At 36.1% G+C, this 25,791-nt stretch overlaps 1 protein-coding gene across 1 annotated transcript in view; it reads right to left on the bottom strand.

Annotated features, from left to right (window-relative positions):
- The window catches only part of PTPRQ (protein tyrosine phosphatase receptor type Q), a 123,043-nt gene that overhangs the window by 80,297 nt on the left and 16,955 nt on the right, over window positions 1-25,791 (bottom strand). The window contains exons 15-25 of the mRNA XM_088141850.1: window positions 23,552-23,658; window positions 22,204-22,301; window positions 18,485-18,650; window positions 16,486-16,746; window positions 15,390-15,550; window positions 14,402-14,513; window positions 13,610-13,836; window positions 10,306-10,375; window positions 8,548-8,747; window positions 6,655-6,889; window positions 2,185-2,313 (exon numbers count right to left, since the gene is read on the bottom strand). Coding sequence (XP_087997976.1) covers window positions 2,185-2,313; window positions 6,655-6,889; window positions 8,548-8,747; window positions 10,306-10,375; window positions 13,610-13,836; window positions 14,402-14,513; window positions 15,390-15,550; window positions 16,486-16,746; window positions 18,485-18,650; window positions 22,204-22,301; window positions 23,552-23,658 — 1,766 coding nt within the window. The remainder of the gene's footprint in view (window positions 1-2,184; window positions 2,314-6,654; window positions 6,890-8,547; window positions 8,748-10,305; window positions 10,376-13,609; window positions 13,837-14,401; window positions 14,514-15,389; window positions 15,551-16,485; window positions 16,747-18,484; window positions 18,651-22,203; window positions 22,302-23,551; window positions 23,659-25,791) is intronic.

The raw sequence follows: 25,791 nt of genomic DNA, 5'->3' as shown, positions 1-25,791 counted from the left end.
ATATGTCAACCGCATGTTAATGAATATTTTTATGATGCTTGGTAAAAGGTTGAAATACAGTAACAATACAGATATATCCTATTAATTTCATCCAGGGCTTTGAAAATGTCTATAATTCCAGATATTTAATACTTAAATCAGTTTTACTACATACTGAGTATATGTCAATACACTGCATATAATTTAGTTGTTGGGGTGCAGACATTGCTATGTTGGCTTACCAGATAATCACTAGATGAAAGATCATACATTGAACAGATTAACCAGGCTTAGGTAAATCTGGGCTTTGCCTGTACTTACGGTATATTGGCAAAATGGACCAGTTGTGCCCTTTCAGTTAGCAGGGAATGATGCCTGTTGCATAGGTATGATTAAGGATGGTAACCTAATCTACAGCTTCTCTACCATGCTAAAAAATGTTAGGTGAACACATTTATTGATCAAAATCACACTGGGTGGCAGATGCCAATATCTATGACTCATCTGGTGATTATCATGGCATATGGAAGATTAATGGTAAAGACCATAAATTAATAAATGATAATAAAGAAAAAAGATGCATTGTGTATCCACAAAATTAAGAGAAAGAGAAAGGATTTAATAGAATCAAATGAATATATTTAATCACAAGGAATAGAACTTTTCTTTGGGTATCTCATATTATTAAGCCTTGTTCTTTGGGGAAAGGGGTTTCATTAGGTCATGCCACTTGGGAGTGCTGGGTGGTGGAATGGATATTGGTTGCTTTTAGTGTAAGTTGCCCAGAACTGATCAAGTTGGGCAGCTGTATAAATTTTATTAAAGAAACAAACAAATAACTTATTTTCATGCAGCACAGTTGCATGTTATACTCCAGTGAATTATGATAATGAAATAATTAGAGATGAGTTTTAAAAGAAATTGTGCAACATTCTGAATTAATGTGATCAAGGAGCAAAAATATTCTGTTGGTGCATGGATAGATCAGAACAAGACAAAAAAATTCAGAAAAAGCGAGATCATTCAGAGATCTAAGGATGAATGGCAATGGTGGATTTATGCTTAGAAATAGGCTTGCACACATGGCAAAGTTTTGAATAGAAATTTATGATTGATGTATTTATGTTAAAAACTGAGATAATGAGTGAAAGACCCAAGACTGATGACAGAGTACTACGTATAGGTACCATTTTTGATAGTATCAACAGTGGATCTTCTGAAAAAAAATAGAGAGAGAAGAAAAATAAACAAATGAAAGAAACAAGAACAAAAATAGAATGACTGCAGGAAGAATGAATCCAATATGAAAAATATTAGGTAGACTATATGAAGCAAGAGATGTACGGATCTGCAAACTGATGGATCAAAGACCAAGGTAACTGTGTTTGACAATTAAAATGGAATGAACAATTACAGTGTATACATAAATGATGAAAAACTAGAGCACATAGAGAAATTTCATTATAGAGAAGAACTGGTAAAAACTGGTGGTTTGTTATGTGGTATCTTGCAAGGAATGAATATTGAAAAAATTTTAAATAGTGGTGCATAAGAGTTATGTCTGCCCACTTCATTATATGGAAGTGAGAGTTGGATATATCAGGATAAAAATACAAGTACGTTTAATGCAGTGGGTATGGGTTATTTAAAGAATGAATGTAATAAAAATGAATCTGTGCTGACTGAAAGTAAATTGAATATAAAAATGAGTGAACAGCATGAAAGAAATACTTTGAAGTGGTTTGGTCATGCAGAAATAATAAAATCTAAAAAAGATAAATGAGGAAAGAGTGAATGCCTCAAGAGGAAGGTGAAGATGCAGAAAATAATGGTTAAATGGAATTAATGAAATCCTGAAAAAAAAGTCCTAAGTTTAAAGAACAAAAGATGTGGTGGAAGTAAAAATGGTTTGCAAGGCTAGAAAGATATGGAACAGTAATGGTATAAAGTAAATTTGGATATGTTTTCTTTTCTATATCTTTGCTTATTATTTCTTACTCTGAGTTCTGGATAAGGTTACGTAAACCAAAAGGAAATAGTATAATGTATGTGTGTGTATGTGTGTGTGTGTGTGTGTGTGTGTGTATGTATGTAAATATTACAACTGTATAGCTGAAATATCTGCTTTTATTAACCAATTAATGTGTAAGAGTAGATTATGAAACATATGAATAAAATAATTAAAAATCAGATCAACTGACTTACCAGATTGCCCATATAATTCTACTTTGTAGTTAAACTTTCCAGTAACAATGGTTGGTGGCTCCCATGAAACTGAGAAAGATTTTCCTGTAACGTTGCCTGTGACAAGATTCTGAGGAGGATCTTCTGGAACTAAAGTATGTTTAAAACACACACACACACACGTTTATTTCATAAAATCTGAATTCTGTCCCCCAAGTTTCTTTTCATTGCTGTAATTATTTTTAAAATTCATCCTGATTGTAAAACTATCAAAGACATTTTCTGAGGTTTTACGGATATGAAAAGAGACTGTTCACTTTTTTTTTTTTTTTTAATGCTTTACTGTGGCAGTAAGAAGAAAAAGGCACTGGGCTGAATCAATCATTTTACTTAATAGGAATGATACTTCCGCTTGTCCAAAGTGCCCATTTCTGGATTCTACTAATTATCCTCTTTGCATCCACTCCCTAACCTCCTTCCAATTGCCTAAATTGGAATTTGGGTGGGGCCTGAGTAGGTTGCAGGGAAAGCAGGAATGGAAAACCAAGCAGAGGCACATTGCCAGCAGTGATGGGCATGCCACGGTACGCCCATATGACACTTCTGCTTCATGAGCTGCACTGGTTGCCAGTTTGCCTCGAGGTGGAATTCAAGGTGTTGGTTGTTACCTATAAAGTCCTATATGGCATAGGGCCTGGTTACTTGAGGAACTGTTTGTTTCCCATAATATCTGCCCAGCCAATTTGATCTTCTACAGTTGGTACACTCCAGATTCCTTTGATTAAACTATGTCATCTATTGGGACCCTGGAAGCACAGCTTCTCTGTAGTAGCACCTGCCCTCTGGGATAAAGTTTCCCCAGAGATCCAGATGATGTTATTCAGAAGAGCTGTGAAGACCTGGTTCTTCACCCAGGCCTTTGGCAAGGGAGATTGAGACCCCTTACTTCCTTCCATCTGGTCTGTCACTCTTGCCATCTTTTATCTTTTATAGATTTTATTGTAACTTTTTGTGTTTGTTTGATTGCTGTGAGCTGCCTAGAGGCACTGGGAATCAGTCAGCATACAAGTTTATTGTTATTCATCTTGGAGAAAATCTATCTATGTGGTTGTATTGTCGAAGGCTTTCACGGCCGGAATTCAATGGCTGGTGTGGGTCTTCCAGGCTGTGTGGCCGTGTTCTGGAAGTTTTGTTTCCTAACGTTTTGCCAGCATCTGTGACCGGCATCTTCAGAGGGCAGGAGCACAGACAGGAGCAGTTCTCTCTGTGCCCAGGGTGATGTGACCCTTTTGTGGGTATTTATAGAGATCAGCGAGGGTACCTGAAGGGGGTGGTGGTGGGGTTTGGGTTAACGAGCGGCTGCTTGTTTTAGTGTCAGAATACAGTGGAACCTCGGTTTACGAACTTAATTCGTCCCATGACTCTGGCCGCAACCCGAATTGGTCGCAACCCGAAGGAAATTTCCCCATAAGGTTCAATGTAATTACCGTTAATCCGTTCTGGCGTGGAGGACAGGAAGGCGGCTATTGCTTGGAGGGAGAGTCCCCCTCCCTACGACCACGTGTCAGGGGCGGAAAATGGCCGCGGACCACGTGTCGGAGCGGAAAATGGCCGCGGACCACGTGTCAGGGGCGGAAAAATGGCCGCGGACCATGTCACGGGAGGGAAAATGGCCGCGTATCCTGCTCGTACCCCGAGGCAGAGTTCACAAACCGAGGTAAATTTTTGCGGCCGGAGCTGGTCGTAACCTGAAAAGTTCATTAATAGAGGCATTTGTAACCCGAGGTACCACTATGTGTGTATCTTCCTGGGGGTTAGGCAGGGTTTTTTCTTCTATTGAGTTGTTAATGAGTGCCTGCTGAGGGTGATCAGCATGTTCATTGTGTGAATTGTTCACGCGTCCTGGTGGTTGAGCTGAGTTCGTTGACCTTTTGCAGGCTGTATTTTTCAGGATTGGTAGCCAGGTTTTGTTGATTTTTAGACTTTCCTCTTTTTTATTGAAACTGTGCTGGTGTTTGTGAATCTCAATGGCTTCCCGGTATAGCCTGGTATAGTGGCTGTTGGTGTTATCCAGTATCTCTGTGTTTTCAAATAGAATTTTGTGTCCAGTGTGCTTGAGAGCATGTTCAGCTACTGCAGTGCAACCAGAAAAATCTGCAGTAGCTAAACATGCTGGACAACACCAACAACCACTATACAGCCTGCAATAGAACTCAATAGACAAAAAAACCCTGCCTAACCCCCAGGAAGATACACACATATTCTGACACTAAAACAAGCAGCCACTCGTTAACCCAAACCCCACCACCACCCCCTTCAGGTACCCTCGCTGATCTCTATAAATACCCACAAAAGGGTCACATCATCCTGGGCACAGAGAGAACTGCTCCTGTCTGTGCTCCTGCCCTCTGAAGATGCCGGTCACAGATGCTGGCGAAACGTTAGGAAGCAAAACTTCCAGAACATGGCCATACAACCCAGAAGACCCACACCAGCCATCCAATCTATGTGGTTGCTAAGAGTCGAAAATGACTTGATGGCACATAATCAATTTTAAAAAATCAATTGAATTTAATCAAATATGTTTAATAATGAGGCAGAGTTCCTTACAATTTTATTTTATTCTAAATAAAGAGCTTGTGTGGGTTTGTCCACAATTTGTGCGCATGTTTGTGTTTCATTGTTAACATTAAAAGTTTCTCTCAAATACACGAACATTAAGTCTTGAAGCCAAATTTCATGCATTCTGTTAAAATGAGGCATATAAAATTACATTATTTTCCTATTCTTTATGGAGAATATATGTTTATATAAAATATATTATTATTAATAGCCTCAAAAAAAGAACTGAAAGCGAAACTTTAGACATCACTTTCTAAAAATAATCTTGGTTATGCATTTAAACTGTCTTGAATATTTGTTTGAACACTTACTTTGTTAGTGATATCCCTAACATATTGCTATTTCTACACAGCTGACAAAATGCTTCAGCTGCTTGAACTGTAACGAAGATTAGGTCAAACATTATTCAAAGGCACCGGTGCTCATAAACAGAACAAATATTTTGTATTATGCTAGCTGCCAAAATGAGAACAGCTGTTAATGAATAGAAATAAGTCTTGTACATGCAAAACCTGATCTCTGCTTTCTAAAGATTATTTATCATTCTGTATAATCTTGCCAAATATAAGGGCATCAACTAGATTGTTATAAAACACAGTTATCCTTGGAATAGAATAATTAAGCCCTGCAGTTCTGTCAAGAAATACATCCTACACAAGGAGCATTGTCAATTAATTTGCAAGGTCAGTGCTACCTTTAGTGAAGTAGCTGGCTCAAATTGCATATTTTGGATGTTATAAAAGCAGCAGCTATTCAGTTATTTAACATGTAGTTGCTGTATCTTTATTTGTGATTTGTCTAACCTTGGTTACTAGGCATTTTGACTTAAATAGATAGAAGGTGAAATTGGTTACTCTGCTATAGGCTACAAAAGTTGTCCCATGTGTTTATGAAGGCCTTCATTATTTCTTGCCTTCAGTTATGGAAACTAAACCAATATTAATATCTATTTCCTTAAACTAGAGGAAAATGTATGCTTTAGTAGCATTGTAAAGCATATATTTCCCCCTGGTTTAAGGAAATAGACCTTTCTGAAACAGAGCAATACCAACTGAAAAGGCAGTGGGGATTAGGGAATTTTTTTTTTTAAATGTACCACTATTCAAATCCTAATGCAGGTCTTCCACTGCATGCTGACTTTAAAAAAATTAAGGCAGAATCCTCTATTATAGACACTAACTTTTTCATTGCAAGCTAACTTTTTCTCCATTGTTTGTCTGCTGAAATGAGAAGTGTAATTAGTAATATGTAAAAATATTTATTCTCACATAACTCTTGCCATTATACTTTAACTGCTCGAATAAAGAACACTGATAATTTCATATACTAATTTGTACTTCATATGTCCCCTGCCCTCTCATGTATGGGGCTCGAGAAATTGGTCTCTTTGAAAAGACTCTGAGGGAGATTAGAAATCTGATCTTAGGTCTATAGATTCATTATGCAAATTTAAAAACTTTAATATAATTAATTTTTTATTGCTAGAAAGCTTTTTTTGTTTGTTTGTTTCAAAGCGTCTTTGTTTCAGATGATTCACCATTTGAGTCTTATATGATTAAATAAAATGCAAATACTTACACTGAACTGACCACAGATTTCTCACTGATACCCATACCTTTCAGCATTTCTCTGAAGGACAGATGTAAGGTCCTTTATTCTCTTAAGGTTCTAGGGACACCATACCATAAGTAAGGAAAACCTGACCCTTTCCTTATACAAGGACAAAATGCAACATATACAAAAATATATTCCTGGAATGTAAATTACCCTACGATACATTCTGAAAAATATTTATTCTAGCTTTGCCAATTGAAAATGTTCTACATATTGATTTACTTTATTTAACATTGTTACCTGAAGAATACATACCTGATTCTGGTGTCCTGACAATTGCACTGTCAATATAACCTGCTTCAGTGGTTACTGCTGAAACTTCAAAAAGGTAAGTTGTGTATGGCCTAAGATTAGTCACAACAAAACTGACAGGTTCATTCCAGACAGAACTCATTGCCCCGGGAGCAGCTGTACTTGAGATAAATGTGGTAGTTTTACTAGATGTCGTTGAAGGAGTGGTAGTACTCCATAAAAATGAATCACTGTTATCCTGTAAAGACAAACATTGGAATAAAAACTATTTCCATGTTATTATTTTATTCCAATAAAATATTGGATTAAAAACTGTTCTCATGTTTCAGTATGCATACACTGAAAACCTTTTTCAGAGTATGCATATTGTAAAGGAGAAAAAAGGAAAATGCACTAGACACCAATGCAGCTGAATGAAAATATAAAAGCTGTAGGATAAACTTAACTTGATAACGCCAAACAGTTGGTCAATATACATAATTTCTTATGAAAATTTCAAAATATATGTTGTTACATAAACTTCTGTCAAATTATGCAGCTCAAACTGTGAAGTTCTTCATCTACAATTTAATTTATTATTTGGAATTGCATATGCCTGAGAGAACCAAAATGTGACAGTGTGACTGTTGTATACCTCATTATTATCACTATATAGGGACTAAATTTTTCAATAGGATGGCTCAAAACAAAAATAGAACAGGACTTATGAACCTTCAAGAGTGGTATTCCATATATGACAAATTAAAATTCCTTCCTTTTCATAACTGTTGAAATGAAGAAGCTATCTTTTTTGTATTTGACCACCTAATTTTTATCCATAACTGACTAACGTGCTGAATAATCTGGTTATTGTCTAGAGAGCATCTATTTAACCAGATTTTTTAAGGTGTCCTTTTCCATAGTTCTCACCAGGAAACTTTCAAACTGATACTTGAAGAGTGATACAAGCTGATACAAATTGTAAATGTAGATTTAGGATCATGTAAGAGCTATTTCACAGTGGACATAATGGAAAAATGCATGAATCAATTTTTTAAAAGCTTGCAAACAAATAGCAGATAATAATAGTGCTTTTTCATAATAACTGTCATTATGTCCAATGGAGTTTTTATTAGATAAACGTAGAACTGCAGCCTTGTAACATGATCCTATGGTAATATATTCAGTGGAACTTAATTCCCAAATTAGATAGGCATAAGATTCCATATTTTGCTATAGTTGTATGAAAATTCAAGGAACAACTTTGGAATTTTGTTGTTTTGCTAAGGAGAAAATTAATTCAAAGAAAAATATAATGCTGCATTTCTGGATCATCTATACCACTGGATCAGACACTATAGCCAGATACTGTAATTTCAGTTACTCTAGCAAATACAATCAATATTAACTGATGACAAAAATGATGATGATGATGATGATGATGATGATGATGATGATGATGATGATGATATTTCCTTTTGTTTATATGTTCCAGGTAGTTTATAAGAAGAAAACAATTAAAATTTAAACATAAAAAAAGATAAAATAACAAAGCAAAACAAGAAACAAAACCCTAAATCCCCCAAATCCCAAAAGCCAAAACTCCAAAACCAAAAACGTAAAAGGAGCATTTAAAAAGAAAACAAGGTTAAATAAATAACATTAACATGTAATGTAAAATACCAAAGAAATAAAATGTTTGCCTGGGATTAAAAGGGCAATAAAGTAAGTTCCTTTATTTTTCAAACCATGCTTTGAAGATCTCCATTACTTCACTCTTAAGACCACTCACACAATGCCCTTAAGCTGCTACTATCACACTGATTTTTTTTTAATGTGAAATTTGAATTGAAATGTGGAAAGTCCTAAGAATCAGCTTTTATTTTTATCTATAACTAGCATGTTTTACATACTCACGTTGCATTCTGGTAACCTCCCAGACAGAAGATCCTCCACTTTAACAGAGACATCTTTCACTACTATTCCACTTCTCGCATGCTTTACACTAATTTTGAAACTAGTTATTTTCCCATTTGGCTGTTGTGGCAAGAACCAAATCAGATTTACAGCTGAGTGGTTGAAAGCTTCAACTGTGAGATTCACCACTTTACCAGGGGCTGAGGAAGGGAGTGGCAAAGTAAAAAGCAAAGAAAGAAAGAATACATTTGACTCATAGTCACATTTTAATTTTAAGTACAGTCTATAAAAGACAATATTCTGTTACCACCCTGCATTACATGAAGACATCCCAGAGCAAATGCCAATCCAATTTTAACAACTTACTTCAGCAACTCCCATGTGAAATGTTCTGCAAGTGGTTCTATAACAAATAGACTCCTTTCATATTTTCCATGTTATGAAACTGTCCACCCATTTTCATGTTAAATAACAACTTTGTACACCACTGATTTGCCACATAGGTAATATACCCATACAATATTATTACAGGTAAAAGTATTAAGTAGCAAAATTATTCTTCTCCTATTCCAATTACTATGAAAACAAATTAAATTTTTTAAATTATTACTTATGAAATATTATATAGTTGGCATTCCACACCAAAAAAAATGAATAATCTCTTTAACAGTAAACTTTACACAAGCTGGAAATTCAGTGCAAAGGCTGGCATTGTGTATTTTGGAATTAAAGTTGAAAAGATATTTAGGGAATCATTGGATATATATAACAATTGAATTTAAACAATAGTATTGGATATATTTGTTTAAATATCCATAAAACATTTGGTAATTTTTCTTTCAATTAGTAGCTGCTAACTTGTCAAAACTTTATGGAATTTCATCAGGAATATTTATTGAAGGTTCACTGTCATTTCAGTGAATTTGCCATACTAAATGACAACAGACAAAATCTAAGCTTACAGAATAGGCTTAAATCTGAAGATAAATTTAGCATTACAGTGGTACCTCGGGATACGAACTTAATCCGTTCCGTGACTCTGGGCGTATCCCGAGTTGGTCGTAACCCGACGCAAATTTCCCAATAGGGTTCAATGTAAATCCAGTTAATCTGTTCCGCCCTCCGAATTTGGTCGCACCCCGAAGCAAATTTTCCCATAAGGTTCAATGTAATTACCGTTAATCCGTTCTGGCGTCCGCAGACCACGCGTCAGGGGCAGGAAAACGGCCGGGCGCCACGCAGCTGGGGGGAAAACGGCCGGGCGCCGCACAGCGGGGCGGGAAAACGGCCGCAGACCACGTGTCGGGGCGAGAAAATGGCCACGGACCACGTGTCAGGGGCGGGAAAATGGCTGCGGACCACGTGTCAGGGCGGAAAAATGACCGTACCCCAAGGCGGAGTTCGCACATCGAGATAAAGTTTTGCAGCCGGAGCTGGTCGTAACCCAAAAGTTCGTTAGTAGAGGCGTTCGTATCCTGAGGTACCACTGTATATTATTAAATTATATTAAGATTTCAACAGTATATGAATTAAATGGATTAAACTGTGTATTTGACTGAATTTACATAATATTGCAAATTTCTATTAATAAATTTATACATATAATAGATTTAACATTTAATTTAAAAACAAAAAGAAATAATGTTCTCATTATAGCATATGATTGGGCAAAATGTGGCCCTTCAAATCCAAGCATATCTTACTGTTAGGTACCCTGACAGGACTATTACTATTAAGAGCTGCTATAAATCAAGTTACCACTTTCTGCAGTTTGAAAGAGAAATGGGTCACTAAATATTCCAATGCCAGCACTATTTTCAGCAGCAACCTGCAAGAGGACAAAATCAGTAAGAACAGAGATTGTATGTTAAGATGAAACAAGCAATATTCACACAAACTACCAAATTCATGTATGCTTCTGTGGGGAAAAAGTACCTGATAAAAACAGAAGGTGGAAGTCATCTGGAAGTTTTCCACACATTCTTTACTAAGTGCTATGCATTGTATAAATGGCTCCTTTTTTTCCCCAATGAAATTAAGATGTGGGAGATAAAGGTGACAACTGGACCCATACATTGTATGAAGCCATAATGGGTGTTGTTTGATTTGAGATGTTGCTTGAACAATAATGGCATATTCAACAAACCATGGTTAAAACATAACTGACTTAGTACACTATATATATCCAGCCTATTAAAATGCCACTGTATAAGAGCTTATTTCCAACACTGTCATAAAAAAAAAATTGCATGATTTCTTACCAATATTCAGATACAGGCAAATCTTGTCAATAATAAATGGGTGCTAATTATGCTCCAACATGTACCGTAGTATGGGCATAAGGTTAATGTGTGTGTGTGTGTGTGTGTGTGTGCACACATATACACATGAATTCATATATGCATATAAAAATAGCAATTGAAAATTAGGATTCACCAAGTATTCCAATTTTGCCCTAGATTATTATCTAATATTATCTCAGATAATTTCTATGAACCAATCTTAGTGCTTCTCATTGTCTCAGTTCTTCTAGTCCAGCAAAACTTGGAAAGATCTTTATAGGCCCCAAAAGCCAGCCCTCACAATAGCCTTTACAGTTCCTAGTACTGAGCCCAATATAAACTCAACATTTCATTATCTTACCTTTCAAGGGAAGAAGCTTAGAAAAGCACTTTTAACTGTACTTTTAACTTTATAAATGTAAGCTTTTAACATCTAAAAAAGATCAGAGAATTTTTCTCCCTTCCCTGCCTTTTCAGCATCATGATACACTTCCAGCAGCATTCCATGGCAGAAAATGAAATGGAGATCCATGTCATGAATGACATGATGGTTTTCCATGAGCTATACTTAATGTTGGTGCTGATTAGTAAGTAGGTCCAGTCTACCAGATCTGGTAAACAAAAATAAGAATTACTACTAGAAAACTATAAATCTGTACAAAAAACTCTAACTCTTTCCTGGCATTTAGTAGTCATCCATATTTTTGCAGGCCAGATCTGGCAGTCTTAGTTCAGCATCATGCTGTCATTGATTATTTTTAATAATAGTTTATTGAATAAAGAACTATTACACAATAAACCATAGTCTATGTTTATTTAGCATACTATGGCTGGGTTCACACATGTGAAGCCAGAAATGGACAAATTGCATTATAGTTTAGTATGATGAATTCCATTAAAAAAGACATCCACCCACAACCCTCCAGAAAAACTCGGTTTTCTGTTTTTTCTGGAAAGAAGATAATGTTGTGGACAAACAAATCTTCAATAGGAGGCCATTCCAGAGGGCTGTCCCCCCCACTGAAAAACAGTGCTTCCAGATAGTGACCCCACAACCTCTCCAAAATGTGGGACAACGAGCTGCTTATCCCAGCAGGATCAAAGTGGATGAGCCAATTCTAATGGGGAGATGAGAATAGATTATTATAACCAATAACCTCATTCATAGAAGAAAGAAAAACACAACAGTAGAATTCTTTGCAAAACCTCTGAGCAGAAACCAAAAGTCCATGTGCACCAACTCTCGATGAGGAAGTGCACCCCCATGCAGAGTTAAAGATGGAGAATCTCTGAAACTGGGAAGCCTTAAAACCCACAGCCACTCAGTCTTGCCAGGACTAAGCTTTAGCCTGTTTTCTCTCATCTCGTAAGGTAGAGATCTACAACTGGGTATCATCAGCATAATGATGATACTGCACTCCATGCCAGGGGATGACCTGCCCAGTGGCTTAATGTATACGTTTAAAAGAAGCAGGGAGAGAATGGAGCCCTGAGTCAGGGGGCCTCAGACTTGGCCTGCTCCCCCAAACCAGCACCAACTGGAACCAGCCTGAGAAAGGAAGGCAACCACCGTAACACAGTAACTCCCACTCCTAATTCCCTAAGCCAGCTCAGACAGATCTCATGATCAGTTGTATTGAAAGTTGCCCAAGGAGGGTCAGGATGGATGCACCCCCATCACAAACCTGCCAGAGGTCATCGATAAGTGCAATCAGTGCTATCTTAGTACTATAACCAGGCCTTAATTCTGACTGAAAAGGGTCCAGATAATCTACTTCTTCTAGGGCCCGCTATAAGTCAAACACCTTCTTAACAGCCTTCCCTAAAATTATATATGTATATGTAGATATGTTTCATGTATGCTCATGTTATATTGAATGTGTGCAGGGATCTTGCACATGGATATGGTGCCATAGCATATATGCTTTTGAATAACCTCCAATTTACAGAAACATTCTAGGAAGCTTTGAGAGTAACTTTTTCAAGGCAACAGAAGTCTATAGAATAATCTCAATAATTTGAAACCATAGAATAGCAAATACAGCAAAATGTGCTGAAATTACCAATACTGAGATACTTACTTGTCACGCTGTAAGAGATTTATTTGTAAAAACTTTTGCCAACAGATTGATGAAAACATAACCTTAATGCTTGATCTCTTAAATCACTATATTACAACGGTTGGGGAAGGGAATGCAAGAGGCATAGTCAGTGGTATAACTTAAGGATCTGAAAGAATGAGAAGCATTAACCCTTTTCATATTAATTATTTTGTAACGTGTAATGCATTGTTATATGATGATAACATTATCATATATGAACAAGTGTGGTGGCATCCTCAAACAGAAGTATGTGAAATATATTATTTTTACCAAATAGTACAAAAATACACTAAAATCAAGTATAAAATCTCATTGTGACAAAAAAGGGGAAGGGAAGGGAAGGGAAGGGAAGGGAAGGGAAGGGAAGGGAAGGGAAGGGAAGGGAAGGGAAGGGAAGGGAAAATTTATTAAAATATATAACACTACCAGCTCTGGAAATCAACATACTTTATCACTGTATAAAATGACTTAAATGCAAAGCCTTCTACTACAGAGCACAGCTGAAGTGAAAACTAGGTGAAATATTAATTACACATCTGCAATCAGATTTACTTTAATTACACTTTGATCATGTGTCATACATATAATTAAAATCATGTTTTGAAGCTTGCAAATTTCAAAAAGGAAAATATCTCTTTTTAAGTTATATTTTATAAGTAGAAAAAGTTAAATCTTTACCTGAATTTCATAAGTTGTTCCAGGGTTAAGATTGGTTAGCAGAACTTCCAAACTATCAGGTTTTGTTGTAACTTGGGTGTAAATATTTTGCATCCAAGGACAAACCTCTTTATATTTAACTATGTAGGATATAATTCTCCCATTTGGGAATGGTGGTATATTCCACGAAAGGAGAATTCCTGCAGATCCGACTTTTTCTCCAGCAAGGAAAACAGGAGGTCCTGGATCTACACAAATTATATATTTTTACATTAAACCTAGGTATTCTGCAGCTAATGCAGAATAACGAAAGAGTTTTCCATTTCTTAAGCATTAAAGAGTAGCAAATATGAAGTTGGCTTTCTTAACTCCCTGAAAGATAATAAATTGCCTTTTGGAACATCAAGTACATTCTTTCTATAAGAATTTTAAAAATGGAATGCTGAAATATTCTTAGACAAATAGATGCTGATGCCAGTTTACTTTTTAAAGCTCATTATTAAATCATCTTTAGTATCAGACTTCTCCACCTAAATTGGAATGAAATTGTTTGGAAGAGTTTGCCAAGAAGTCTTTGAATACTCATATTTTGGCAAGTGTGTTTTAAATCATGATATTTTTCATAGTGTAATTTGCTCTTCAAATATGCAACTCTTTCAAACACATGAACCACTTGTTTAAAAGAAACCTTTTCTCAATAGTCTACCGCAAGCACTAATGAACAAGAATTTTAATTTGCAAAACAGAAAATTACATAGATATTTTTGAGACATTTTGATAAAACACTCAAATGCAATTTTGCCATAAACTCACTAGTTACATTAGTTGTCACTGTTCTGCTGACAGGTAAACTATACACTGAAGAGGAAACTGAAGAAACAGTCACATTATACATTGTTCCAGGAGTGGTATTTGAAATTTCAGCCTAGAATATGAAATTAAGCAATTAGAACTGCAGCTTTCAATTCAAACCACCACCAACAAAAAAGTATTGAATAAATCAATAATACATTCATATTACTAATATTCATAACATTTTTATTTTTTAAAAAATGCATTACTCTTATATATAAGCTGCCTATTAAAAGACTTGAAAAAATGTTCAAAAAAGCAGTAAGATTCTTCAGTTGATAGCTCTTTTCAGTGGCCCTGTCTATTTACATTTGTAGGATTCTGCACAGTCCTAAGTAACAAATCTATTTTGTTCATATCAGCTAAGACAGCCTGAGATAGCCTAAGAAAATATACTCATCTATCATAGCTTGAAATATAACCCACATCCACCAATACTCAGTATTCATATGAAATACCTGTGTCTTTGCAGCTCCAATAAAAAACAGAAGCAAGATAACATGAAAAATCATGGTGTGAATATTTGTATGTATATATATATATATATCCAAATACTGCAATCAAACAGTGCTCTTAAAACTTTGTGATGGCTTATGAGAGAAATGTTGTCTGCATTAATGATTTAAGTCTAGATCTCCCTGGCAAGTACACAATTAACGAACTTCTATTACTCAATAGCTCAGCCCTGCCTTTGTTAAACTATTCATGAACTCTTAAATGACTGGCTGGAGATCTGAGGTAGACTTCATAAAAGTATCATCACTGTTGTTAAGGCAACAAAGAATAGATGTTGAAATATGCTCTCATAAATTTGGTACACGTACTTTTGCATTCCCGATCCAGCTTAAAAGCTACAAGATAGAATGTCATGCTATGCCAATTGTCCTGTCTCACAGTTTATAAACAAATTCGAACTACTACAGTACTGTAAACAAAAGCCCTCACATACCTGATACTTTCCACTTCCCATATCTTGGAGAGAAACAAAGCCATGAGGAGGTGCAAGATGCACATGAAACTTTTCAGCATATCCATGTGGTAGCCTCCAGTGCAATAAAAAGGAATGTGATGACACATTGAAGACTGTCAGTTTCTGTGGCTTTTCAGGCTCTTAAAGAAAAATTATTTATATATTATTCTTTCCACTAAGAAGGATTATGTACCAAAACATTAAGTTCTAAAAAAAACTAGCTCCAGTATACAGATCTTTGCATGCATCAACAAGCTGTGCATAAGCTATATAACTATTTAAAATGTTTAATTTCCCCCCTGCCCCCTTTTTTTGCCTTTAAATTAGTCTTGACTCCTAGCAATTGCTTAGACAATTCCCTCAAGGTCCCCAGAAGTGGTTTGCCCTTGCCTTCTTCCTAGGGCTGAGAGAGAGTGACTGGCCCAAGGTCACCCAGCTGGCTTTGTGTCTAAGGTGGGACTAGAACTCATGGTCTCCCGTAGCCTGATGCTTAACCACTACACCAAACTGGCTTTCTTAAATTCCCATTATCTCTTCAGAAATTGAATATATTAATATATTAAGTAAACATTATAAATAATATAATGACCCTATTTTTCATGAGCAAAGCTTATAATTTGTGCATGAGAATAACTGATACATGGATATGTAGAAAATATTCACAGTAATCATTCTTAAATCCAGAGTAAAACCTGGTCAATGGAAAACAAATCATGGATGATTTGGAACTTAAATTATTTCTTCTGCAATGGTCTGTCTGATTACAACTTCAAAGATGCACTTGTATGATCTTACTCCTAAAATGTCTTTCACTTTTAGTTCCTCTATTTACAAACACTGCAACTTTCCACAGAAGTGTTTTATTCAAGAAGGTGCAGCATTAAGTAATTTTTTGCAAAACCATGCCTTTCAGCATTTCCAGCATTTCCAGGAGGATAGTTGTTTATCCTCTTACCCCATCAAAAGATGAAACAATTCATATTTTTCACAAAACCTTAGAATAACATGCTTTGAACTGATTCTAGCAGCACATTTGTCAACCAAAGAATAGCTACCAACAGAGAGATTCACAAACCTGTAACAATTTTTGCAAAGGAAAGTACACTTTCAGCACTGCCTTGTACTCTCTGCAAAGTGAAGTTATAAATGTTACCAGGAGTCAGATTTGTAATGGTGTGATGTGTCTGAATTCCTAAAATAGTATATTCCTTTGTGAATGTCTTGTTTGATACAGATGCTTTATAATGGCTGAAGTTGGTCTTGCTTGGATTCCATGTTAATTTGGCAGAAGTTGTATTTATCAATGTTAAGGTTAGACCACATATCCTCACTGGTTCTGATTAAAATTTGGAAAAGAGAGACAATATATTATATGTGGAAAAGCAACCAAATATTAAATAAATCAATTTCTCTAGATATATAGAAACTGTTCTTATAACACTTTGATGTTGCTCTTATAATGAAATTAATCCTTTCAACTGCAAGCTGATAATAGTTAACTAATAATGCCATATGACAATTCCAATGTAATGAACACGGAAGAGCAAAGGGCTCATATAATTCCTTTTTCTCAGCCTGTTTTTTTCCCATTGGACAAAATAACTGGTCCCAATTTGGAGTCAGTCATAATTTCCTGTCTGCAATCATAGTTTTCAGCATTCAGCAAAATGCAATTTTACACTTCAGCTACTGATAAATGGTTTAGCATAATAATGGCTGGTGTGTGTGTATGTGTACGTACATACATACATACACATACACACTCCAGAAATCAGGCCCCATCGGTTAATCTTTTTTTTTTAACAGAGAAAATGTGAGTGTACTTAGTTCAAAAGTCATGTGTCACATGAGTAAGGAAGCGTTTAGAAGAAAATGGCAACCAATTTGAACATTTAATGTAATTTATATAATAAATTGTCTAGGGGGCTTGGGTTTGTCTTTGGGGCCTGACTCTATATCGTGCTAAACTATAATCTGGTTTGCTTGCTTTTAGCATGTATGATCCCCAGAATTGTGGTTTGTAGAATATGGATTATGATTTAGCATTACATGTGAACCAGAACACTATGGCTTATTCAACATACAATACTTTAACAGGTGGGTGCTTATATCACTTTGCATGATTATTTTAACCAGAGTAACCTTGTCTATACATCATATTAAACCATAAAGGGTGGGTTGCACATCATGTAGTGTTATTCCTGAATGTTGTCTGGCTCCATTAGCCAATACAGACAAAGGCACACTATGTTGGCCTCTTTTCAGTCCTTATTTTCTGGGACTATGCCATCCTTCAAATCATTTGAGGTAGCAAGTCTGACCATATTATGTGCAATCCTAAGAATATATCTAGCAGCTCCTGCAAGTCCTACATAGGAAAGTTCCTGAAATTCTGTCCCTTGTGCTTGCCCTGGCTGTTCTCACTCATCTGGATAACCAGTTATGGATTATCGGCAGAATAAACACCACTTCCAGGGTTACATAACATGTCATACATACTGGCATCCTCTTTAAATACAAGAGGCAGACTCCCATGAAAGCTACTTGCTTCTAAACATCAACTCTCAGCCTCAGGCCCTTCTTGTCCATTTCTGACTGGGCCCACATAATCAAAACTCTTCTGAAATTCTTGAGAAAGTGTGGCTTGGGTTTGCAATTCCTAATACTGCAAGTGGAATTTGCACATACATATAGTGAGCTTTGTCATAATTTGTTGAACTCCATAAGATAATTTGCAACAAATATGGTTCAGGAATGTAATGCAATCTTTTTAGCTAAAATATTGTAATTCTAGTAAAATTATAAGGTAAATTCTAATAAAATTATTTTATTTCTATTTTAGAGTAACTGTTATTAGTTTTATGCTGGTCTATGACCAAAATTACACACACTTTGGAAAATACATTCAAAACAGAATAAATCATTTGGGGGGGAAAAGTGAGGTCCTTCTTCAGGGAGTTTTATCTCTAAAACAGAGCAGAACTGTAGGCAAATTACATCTGTATCCATAATCTCAGGCTATCTACTCACATTTTTTTTCAACATAAAATTACAATAATGTATCAGACAATTACTTGTAGTAATTTTTATCTTCACAGGGACACTGAAATCTTGTCCTTTCATTGTCTTTACTTGAAAGATGTATTCTACTCCAGGCATGAGATTTTTCACTACAGCCCGGTTATCAGGCATTACTGTTGTTTGAAGAGTTTTTTTGCTGGTTACCAGACTGTAAGATAACTAGGAAACAGATGCATATTTTCATATGATATTCCTAGTAATACTTAATTACTGTTTTAAAGTCATCAAGATAGCATAGCATAGAGACAAAGAGAATGAGAATGAGAAATGTGGGTTAGAACCAAAAAACTGAATGGAAGTAAACTAGTATTCATACAAAACTTCAGAAACTGCTACAAAGAGTAAATTCTATAACAATTTTCTCACCAATCAGGAGATAGTGGAAAATATGTCTATACTTAGATGGCATTACTGAGTCCCTTAAGTAGTGAACCAATTACTGTGAACACATAGCAATTCCGCAGCACTGTCTTTGCTTAAAATGCTGGCCTTGCTGCTTGGCAACTGATGATTCACTTTTCCCATTATACCACAGCAAAATAGGCAGTCTTTTTTAAAAAAAAAAAAAAAAATTAAAAAGCCCTACAGATACAGTAAGTTGTTCAGATGAATCCATTTTCCTATGGCTCTCTAATATCAGGATGACAAGTGTAGCTGGAGCCTAAATATATGTATTGTGTATATGCATATGCAGTATATGAATTGTGCTTGCTTATTTAAAATTTTTAAAGAAGCAAGGATGATGTGCATGGCGACAGGCAGCAACCCTATTTTACAGCTGCCTGCAGGAGGAATCAATGATACACTGTTTCTTACCACAACTGTATCCATCATTTGATGGTCCTGTCTTCTCTGGCAGCATTTTAGGAGCCTAGACATCTACTCCAAAGGCCATTCCTGCCAGATTTATTGTGGAAACAACTAGGCGCTATACAGCTAGATGATACATTTAGGCAATGATACTGTAGGATTGAGTTTACACTACTGCTACATTAGAAAAAATGTTCAGTAGTTTGATGTATTGTTGAAGGCTTTCACGGCTGGAATACGATGGCTGGTGTGGGTCTTCCGGGCTTCCTGGGCACAGAGAGAACTGCTCCTGTCTGTGCTCCTGCCCTCTGAAAATGCCGGTCACAGATGCTGGCAAAACGTTAGGAAACAAAACTTCCAGAACATGGCCACACAGCCCGGAAGACCCACACCAGCCATCGTTCAGTAGTTTGATGGGAACCCAAACACTGTTTCAGCAGGTTGCATGAATCAATCATCACATTAATCCATAATACGGTTGATTTGTTTGAGCATAGCATGTTAAGTGGACATAACAATTGTGATTTATTAACCTGAATTTAACGTTTAGTGCTTTGTGTAAAGGCTAAGAGTATCTAACATCAGAATGCCAGACTTATTTTCTCTATTTCAGTGTTTCATGAGTGTTTCCATATAGACTATATAAACATTCACTATTTGGGGAATGTCTGTACCTGTTTCTCAATTGAAGTACGCTTAGCTTATAGTGCAGGAAAATAACAAGCAGTCTGTAATAATGAATTCCCTGTGGCTCACTGTTAGTTACATATAAATTCTCAAATTTATTTTCTTTCTTTTTAAATTAACTTTTGTTCTGATGTTCATTTTTTTTCTTTTTGCCTATATTTTTACATTTTGTCTTGAAGTTTTATTTAATATTTTTAAAAGTACCAAGAATTATATTTGGGATATTTGAAATTTCAAGGCCTAGACAAGAATTGTCTTTATTTATGCGAATTATCTACTACCTAAATACAGTTCTCAAGTCTACTCTATCTGGAGGAGCACAATCCCATGAATAGTCAAAGTTGAAATTGCTTTGGAATCAGTTATTTCATGAATCACCTATTCACTCTGTGTGGTTGGTGGAGTCTGAGCTTGTTTATTACCACCCAGAATCTGACAGCTTCCAGACATCTGATCAGAACTTGTGCTACATCTCCTACTGGGTCTGGCTGATGCCACATAACTGGATATTATCTGCATACTCATGACACCTCACCCCAAACCAATGGAAGAACTTTTCCAGTGGCTTCATGAAGATATTAAACAATATAGTGGAAGAACTAAACCCTAGAGCACCCGTAACAGAGCACTCAAGGCTCTGAAATACTGTCCCTGCAACCACAAACTGGACCTGCATATTTAGGAAAAAGGAGAAACACCATGGTGTTTCCAACTCCCAACTCTTTCAAGTGGTCAAGAAGAATACTATACCACCAAGAGATCTAGCAAAAAAAGGATGGTCAATTTTCATCCATGAAAGTCTTGCCCAAGTCATCCATGAGAACAACCAATGCAATTTCTGTTCCATGTCTAGGTCTGAATCTAGACGCCCAGAGATCCAGATGAATGTCCAATGGAGCTTTTGGTAATTGTCATTCACCACTTTCTCAATACCCTTCCTAAAAACAGATTAGAAATAAGATAATAGTTGTCCATAACATTAAATCCAGGGCTGGCCCCTTAAGGAGTGGACAGACCAGCCTCAAAACCTCCTTTCCTTTAAGGAGGCATTGACTGCTGCCTGAGCTGAGGTCCTTATTCCATCCCTGGTCTTAACTAGCCAGGTGAGAAGGGGAACAGGGAACATGTGGCAGAACTAATATCACAGTGAACATGATGTATGAGACAGAGGATTGTAAAATATATTCCAGAATGATTGCCTCAGAAAACAGAGATTGAAAAAAAGGAAGAAAATAAAATCATTGCTACAGAAATCAGTGTTGTTGTGGCAGACGTTTATAAATCAAACTGTGTACTCATATTAATTAGATTTGAGTAGAGTTATTATTTATATGGATTAAATCTAACTACAAAAGTATTAAAAGCATATGAATGAACTAAGTGGACAAAAAAGAAATTTCATTTTTTAAAATTGTTATTTATATATTAAACTTGTCACCACCCATCTCGTTAAAAAATGACTCGTTAAAAAATGAAAAAGATTATTAAAACACCAGTATTATCTTCACACAATCATTGTCTGAGCTTGTGATAAAAATTGGATGAGTTGAAATGATTAATTTTAAATGATTGGCTATATGATCCTATTTGTGCAGCTGAACTTTGCTAAGCAACCTCTCTTTCAATGCTTTGTTCATTAATATTTCACATTTAATCTAATTTATTCAGCAGAAGCACTCTCTTGCATGGCTTCCTGCTCTGTGGTATGTCATGCAATAATATGACATTACTGGGATTAATATTAAATGATGGTTTCTTTCCATAACGTATTAGAAACAACCTTTCAAAGTACTAATTAAAAAACATTATTTGCACAGATACACACATATGCAGATACCTTAAATCAAACATACATTTTTCTAAATTATTCTAAGATGAATAACTAAATAAATTTGTAATGGATATTTTTTGGCTTAGCTACGTCAAATGAACAAAACAATTAGAAATCTTACATTTATTTTTAAATATATTTGTGTGATTTTATATAATAAGGTCACTGAAGCTGTAATTTGAAGGCTTCAAATTGAAGGTTTTGAGAAAGGCTTTTTAAAAATTTCTCCATTCACAATTTTCCCCATGACCCCACTTAGAACAACTGTTTATATTCTACTTTGTTGCACTGTGTAATATAGAGAGTTGCTTTCAGCATATACTACTGAAAAAGCAAACATCTGTAATAAGTCAGTAATAGCGCTTTGCATATTATTTTTATTACCTCAAAACGATCAAAACCTCCATTAGGCAGCTCCCATGACAAGTAAACTGTGTTCTCTTCTATTCCCAAGGCTTGTAAAGCTAAAGGTACATCTGGGTCTGAAATAAAGTTGAACAGACAAATGTAAATAGCAAAGAAGGATAATACCCCAAACGTGGCTGATAAGACAAGTTATTGATTACTTGTCTGAACAACCCATGAAAAGGGTAACTCTACCATTTATCTCAAAAATATCTTTGAAATTACCAACAGACTACTATAACCCCTAGGCATCATGACAGTGAATAAACCAACAAAATCTATCCAAAGCATCCTAAACAAACCCAAAGACCCAGTAGCCAAAGAAGACAAAACAGGATTTTTTGGGATCATTTATAGCATATATTACAAGGACTGCGAAAATCAGTATGTGAAGCTGCCAGGGAGAATAGTGAGAGAAATATCCATGAACATCAACTGGCAGGCAGAAGACTTGATGAAAACTCCTTGATTTCACAGCACAATGACAGGCTCAGCCACAATTTGAGACATCTTAGATCAAGCTAGAATTCAATTTCATCACACACCTATTAACCAATACCTAGAGAAGCAGGAACCAGCACCAGATAAATAAGAAACAATACCCCACTCAAAAAGCTATTAAAAAAAAAACAATACCCCAATCAAGGCTAGTAAGAAAAGCTATCACATAAAAACAGCCAGAAAACTCCATTCCTCCATGCACTGATTATCTTACCTAGCCTGGTAGTAAATCATGTGCCAGAAAAGAAGCAAGCTCAAGGAACACCAAAAAGCCAAAGATATAAAAATGTTGACTTTTCACTCCTTCTGAATATCAAACATAAAGGGAACTGGAATACTGTTTGGGAAAACAGAATCTGTACATAGTACTCTATCATTGTACTATGGGATACCAGTCTGGCTCATGTTTTTAAAGCAGACATATAAGATCAACACATTATTAAATATTTTGATGGCACATAATCCATCATTCAAGCAGTACAAACTAATGATTAGCATGAATGGAAAAGCTATATGCCTCTCCATCCATACAGTAATTGCTTTCTACACGGAACTCATGCTCTGAAATAAGATTAACTTTTGTTGGGGTTATATACATACCTTGATTACAGTCACTGCATTACCTTGAATAAAACAATCAACTGTGGATGGAACAAGATAAAACAGTTTGTGACTAGATCATTTATGTGATCAAGGAGTATCTGGGGTTGAGATTTCATACTGTATGTGGATATTACAACTTGATTATGCACTCAAGTAGCTCTGTAAAGCACATTTTAAGATTTGTATTTATATTGTAATTGTATTTGTAATATAATTAACTTACCAGTTGTAACTCTCAGAAAAGTAGGGAAGCTGCTCTTTAATCTGTTTGTGGTAACAATTTGAAGAAAATATTCCATTCCTGGGGAAAGACCATCAAATCTGAACTTTCTGTAGTTAAGGAAAATAACCTGATATTATTATTATTATTATTATTATTATTATTATTATTATTATCATCATCATCATCATCATCATCATCAACAACAACAACAACAACAGCAGCCATCAACAACAAAATAGTGGAAACTGAGGGAATCAACATTCCCTATGAAAATAACATCAAGAGTCTAGATGATGAAGTTCACTGCAAATACCTGGGCATCCTTCAAACTGACAACATCAAGCACACTGAAGACAAGAAGAAGGTTAGTAGTGCACGCATCAGAAGAGTGAAGAAGATCTTAAAGTCCAAACTCAGTGGAGGAAATACTATCAAGGCAATTAACATCTAGGTAATTTCAGTCAGTAGATACACAGCTGGAATAGTGGACTGGACTCAAGCAGAACTAGAAGGCCTGGATAGGAAGACCAGAAAAATAATGACAATGAATTATGCCCTTCATCCATGCAGCAATGCTGACAGACTCTACTTACCAAGGAGCATAGGTGGACATGGAATGTTGCAAGTACAGTGGACAGTTGAAGAAGAAAAAAGAGCATTGGAAGAATATCTGAAGGACCGTGAAGAAGATGCGCTGAAGCTAGTACGCCATGAAGGCTTACTGAATACTGAATAGACCATAGTGGCCTACAAGAAAGATCAAATGAAGAATAGAAAAGGGACATGGCAAGGCAAAGTATTACATGGCCAGTACACACACACACACACACACACACACACATACACAAACCTAGCAGGCAAAGCAGATAACAACAAGACCTGCCAATGGCTAAGAACAGGAAAGTTGAAGAAAGAGACAGAAGGGTTCATTCTGGCTGCACAAGACCAAGCCTTAAGAACAAATGCATACAAAGCCAGAATTGAGAAGACAGAACAAACAGCAATGTTGCTTCTGCAAAGAAGCTGAGGAAACAGTGGACCACCTAGTCAGCTGCTGCAAGATGATTGCACGGACTGACTACAAACAACAGCATGACAAAGTAGCAACAATGGTGCATTGTAATATCTGCAAGAAGTACCATTTGCCTGCAAGCAAGAACTGGTGGGACAACAAAACAAAATAATAAAAAATAAAGAAGCTAAAGTGTTCTGGGCCTTTAGAATTCAAACAGACAAGCACCTGCCACACAACACTCCAGAGTTAACAATCATTGATAAGAAAGACAAAAAAGTCTGGATAGTGGACATTGCAATATTTGGAGATAGCAGAATAGAAGAGAAAGACCTGGAGAAAATCACAAAATATAAAGACCTGTAAACAGAAGTAGAATGACTATGGCAAAAGAAAGCAAAGATAGTACCAGTAGTAATAGGCACCTTGGGTACAATCCCAAAACATCTGGAGTACCACTTGAAGACCATCGGTATTGACAAAATCACCATCAGTCAATTGCAAAAGGCAGCTTTACTTGGAACAGCTTATATCCTGCAACAATATCTTTAACACCATCAAACAGCAACTTCTGCCCATCTCAGGTCCTTGGGAAGGACTTGATAGGTGGATAAAATTGCCAAATCCAGTCTAAAAAACTGGCTGACTATGCGACCAACGCTAATAATTTATTAAATGTATATGTTGCCCAACTCCCAGTGACTCTAGGTGGTTTACAATTGTTAAATGTTTAAAAAACAAGAAACAATACAAAAAACAGAAAAACAGCACAAGACAAAAGAACAATGATGACAAAGAAAATAAATCCAGAGGCAAACAGAAAGGAAGAAAGGGGTGTCAGTCATCCTCTCCAAAGGCCTGGATGAAGAGCCTGGTCTTTAAGGCCCTTCAAAATAGCAGTAGGGTGGAAGCCATTTGAATTTTGGGTGGAACGTCAATCCAGAGGACAGGGGCTGGTACAGAGGAGGCATGCTTCCAGGCTCCCAATAGGTGACATTGCTTAATCGATGGAACCCGGAGCACACCAACCCTGCCTGATCGAACTGGTTGGACAGACAGGCAGTCCCTCAAATAACCAGGCCCTAAAGCATATACTGTACATTAAGGGTTAGGGTTAGGCTCCTGAGTATATGGTGGACAGCCAAGAAAATAAACAAACAAGTCGTTGAATAAATCAACCCAAAGTTCTCACTCAAGACACAAATGACTAGGCTTAAATTATCCCATT

The sequence above is a fragment of the Python bivittatus genome, unplaced genomic scaffold (genome assembly GCF_059951505.1).
Source record: "Python bivittatus isolate LINGU-HERP-01145 unplaced genomic scaffold, Pbiv_v1 ctg000330_np1212, whole genome shotgun sequence".
In the NCBI taxonomy this organism is placed as follows: domain Eukaryota; kingdom Metazoa; phylum Chordata; class Lepidosauria; order Squamata; family Pythonidae; genus Python; species Python bivittatus.
Note: the sequence above shows the minus strand (reverse complement) of the source record. Positions and strands in the feature narration are given on the sequence as shown.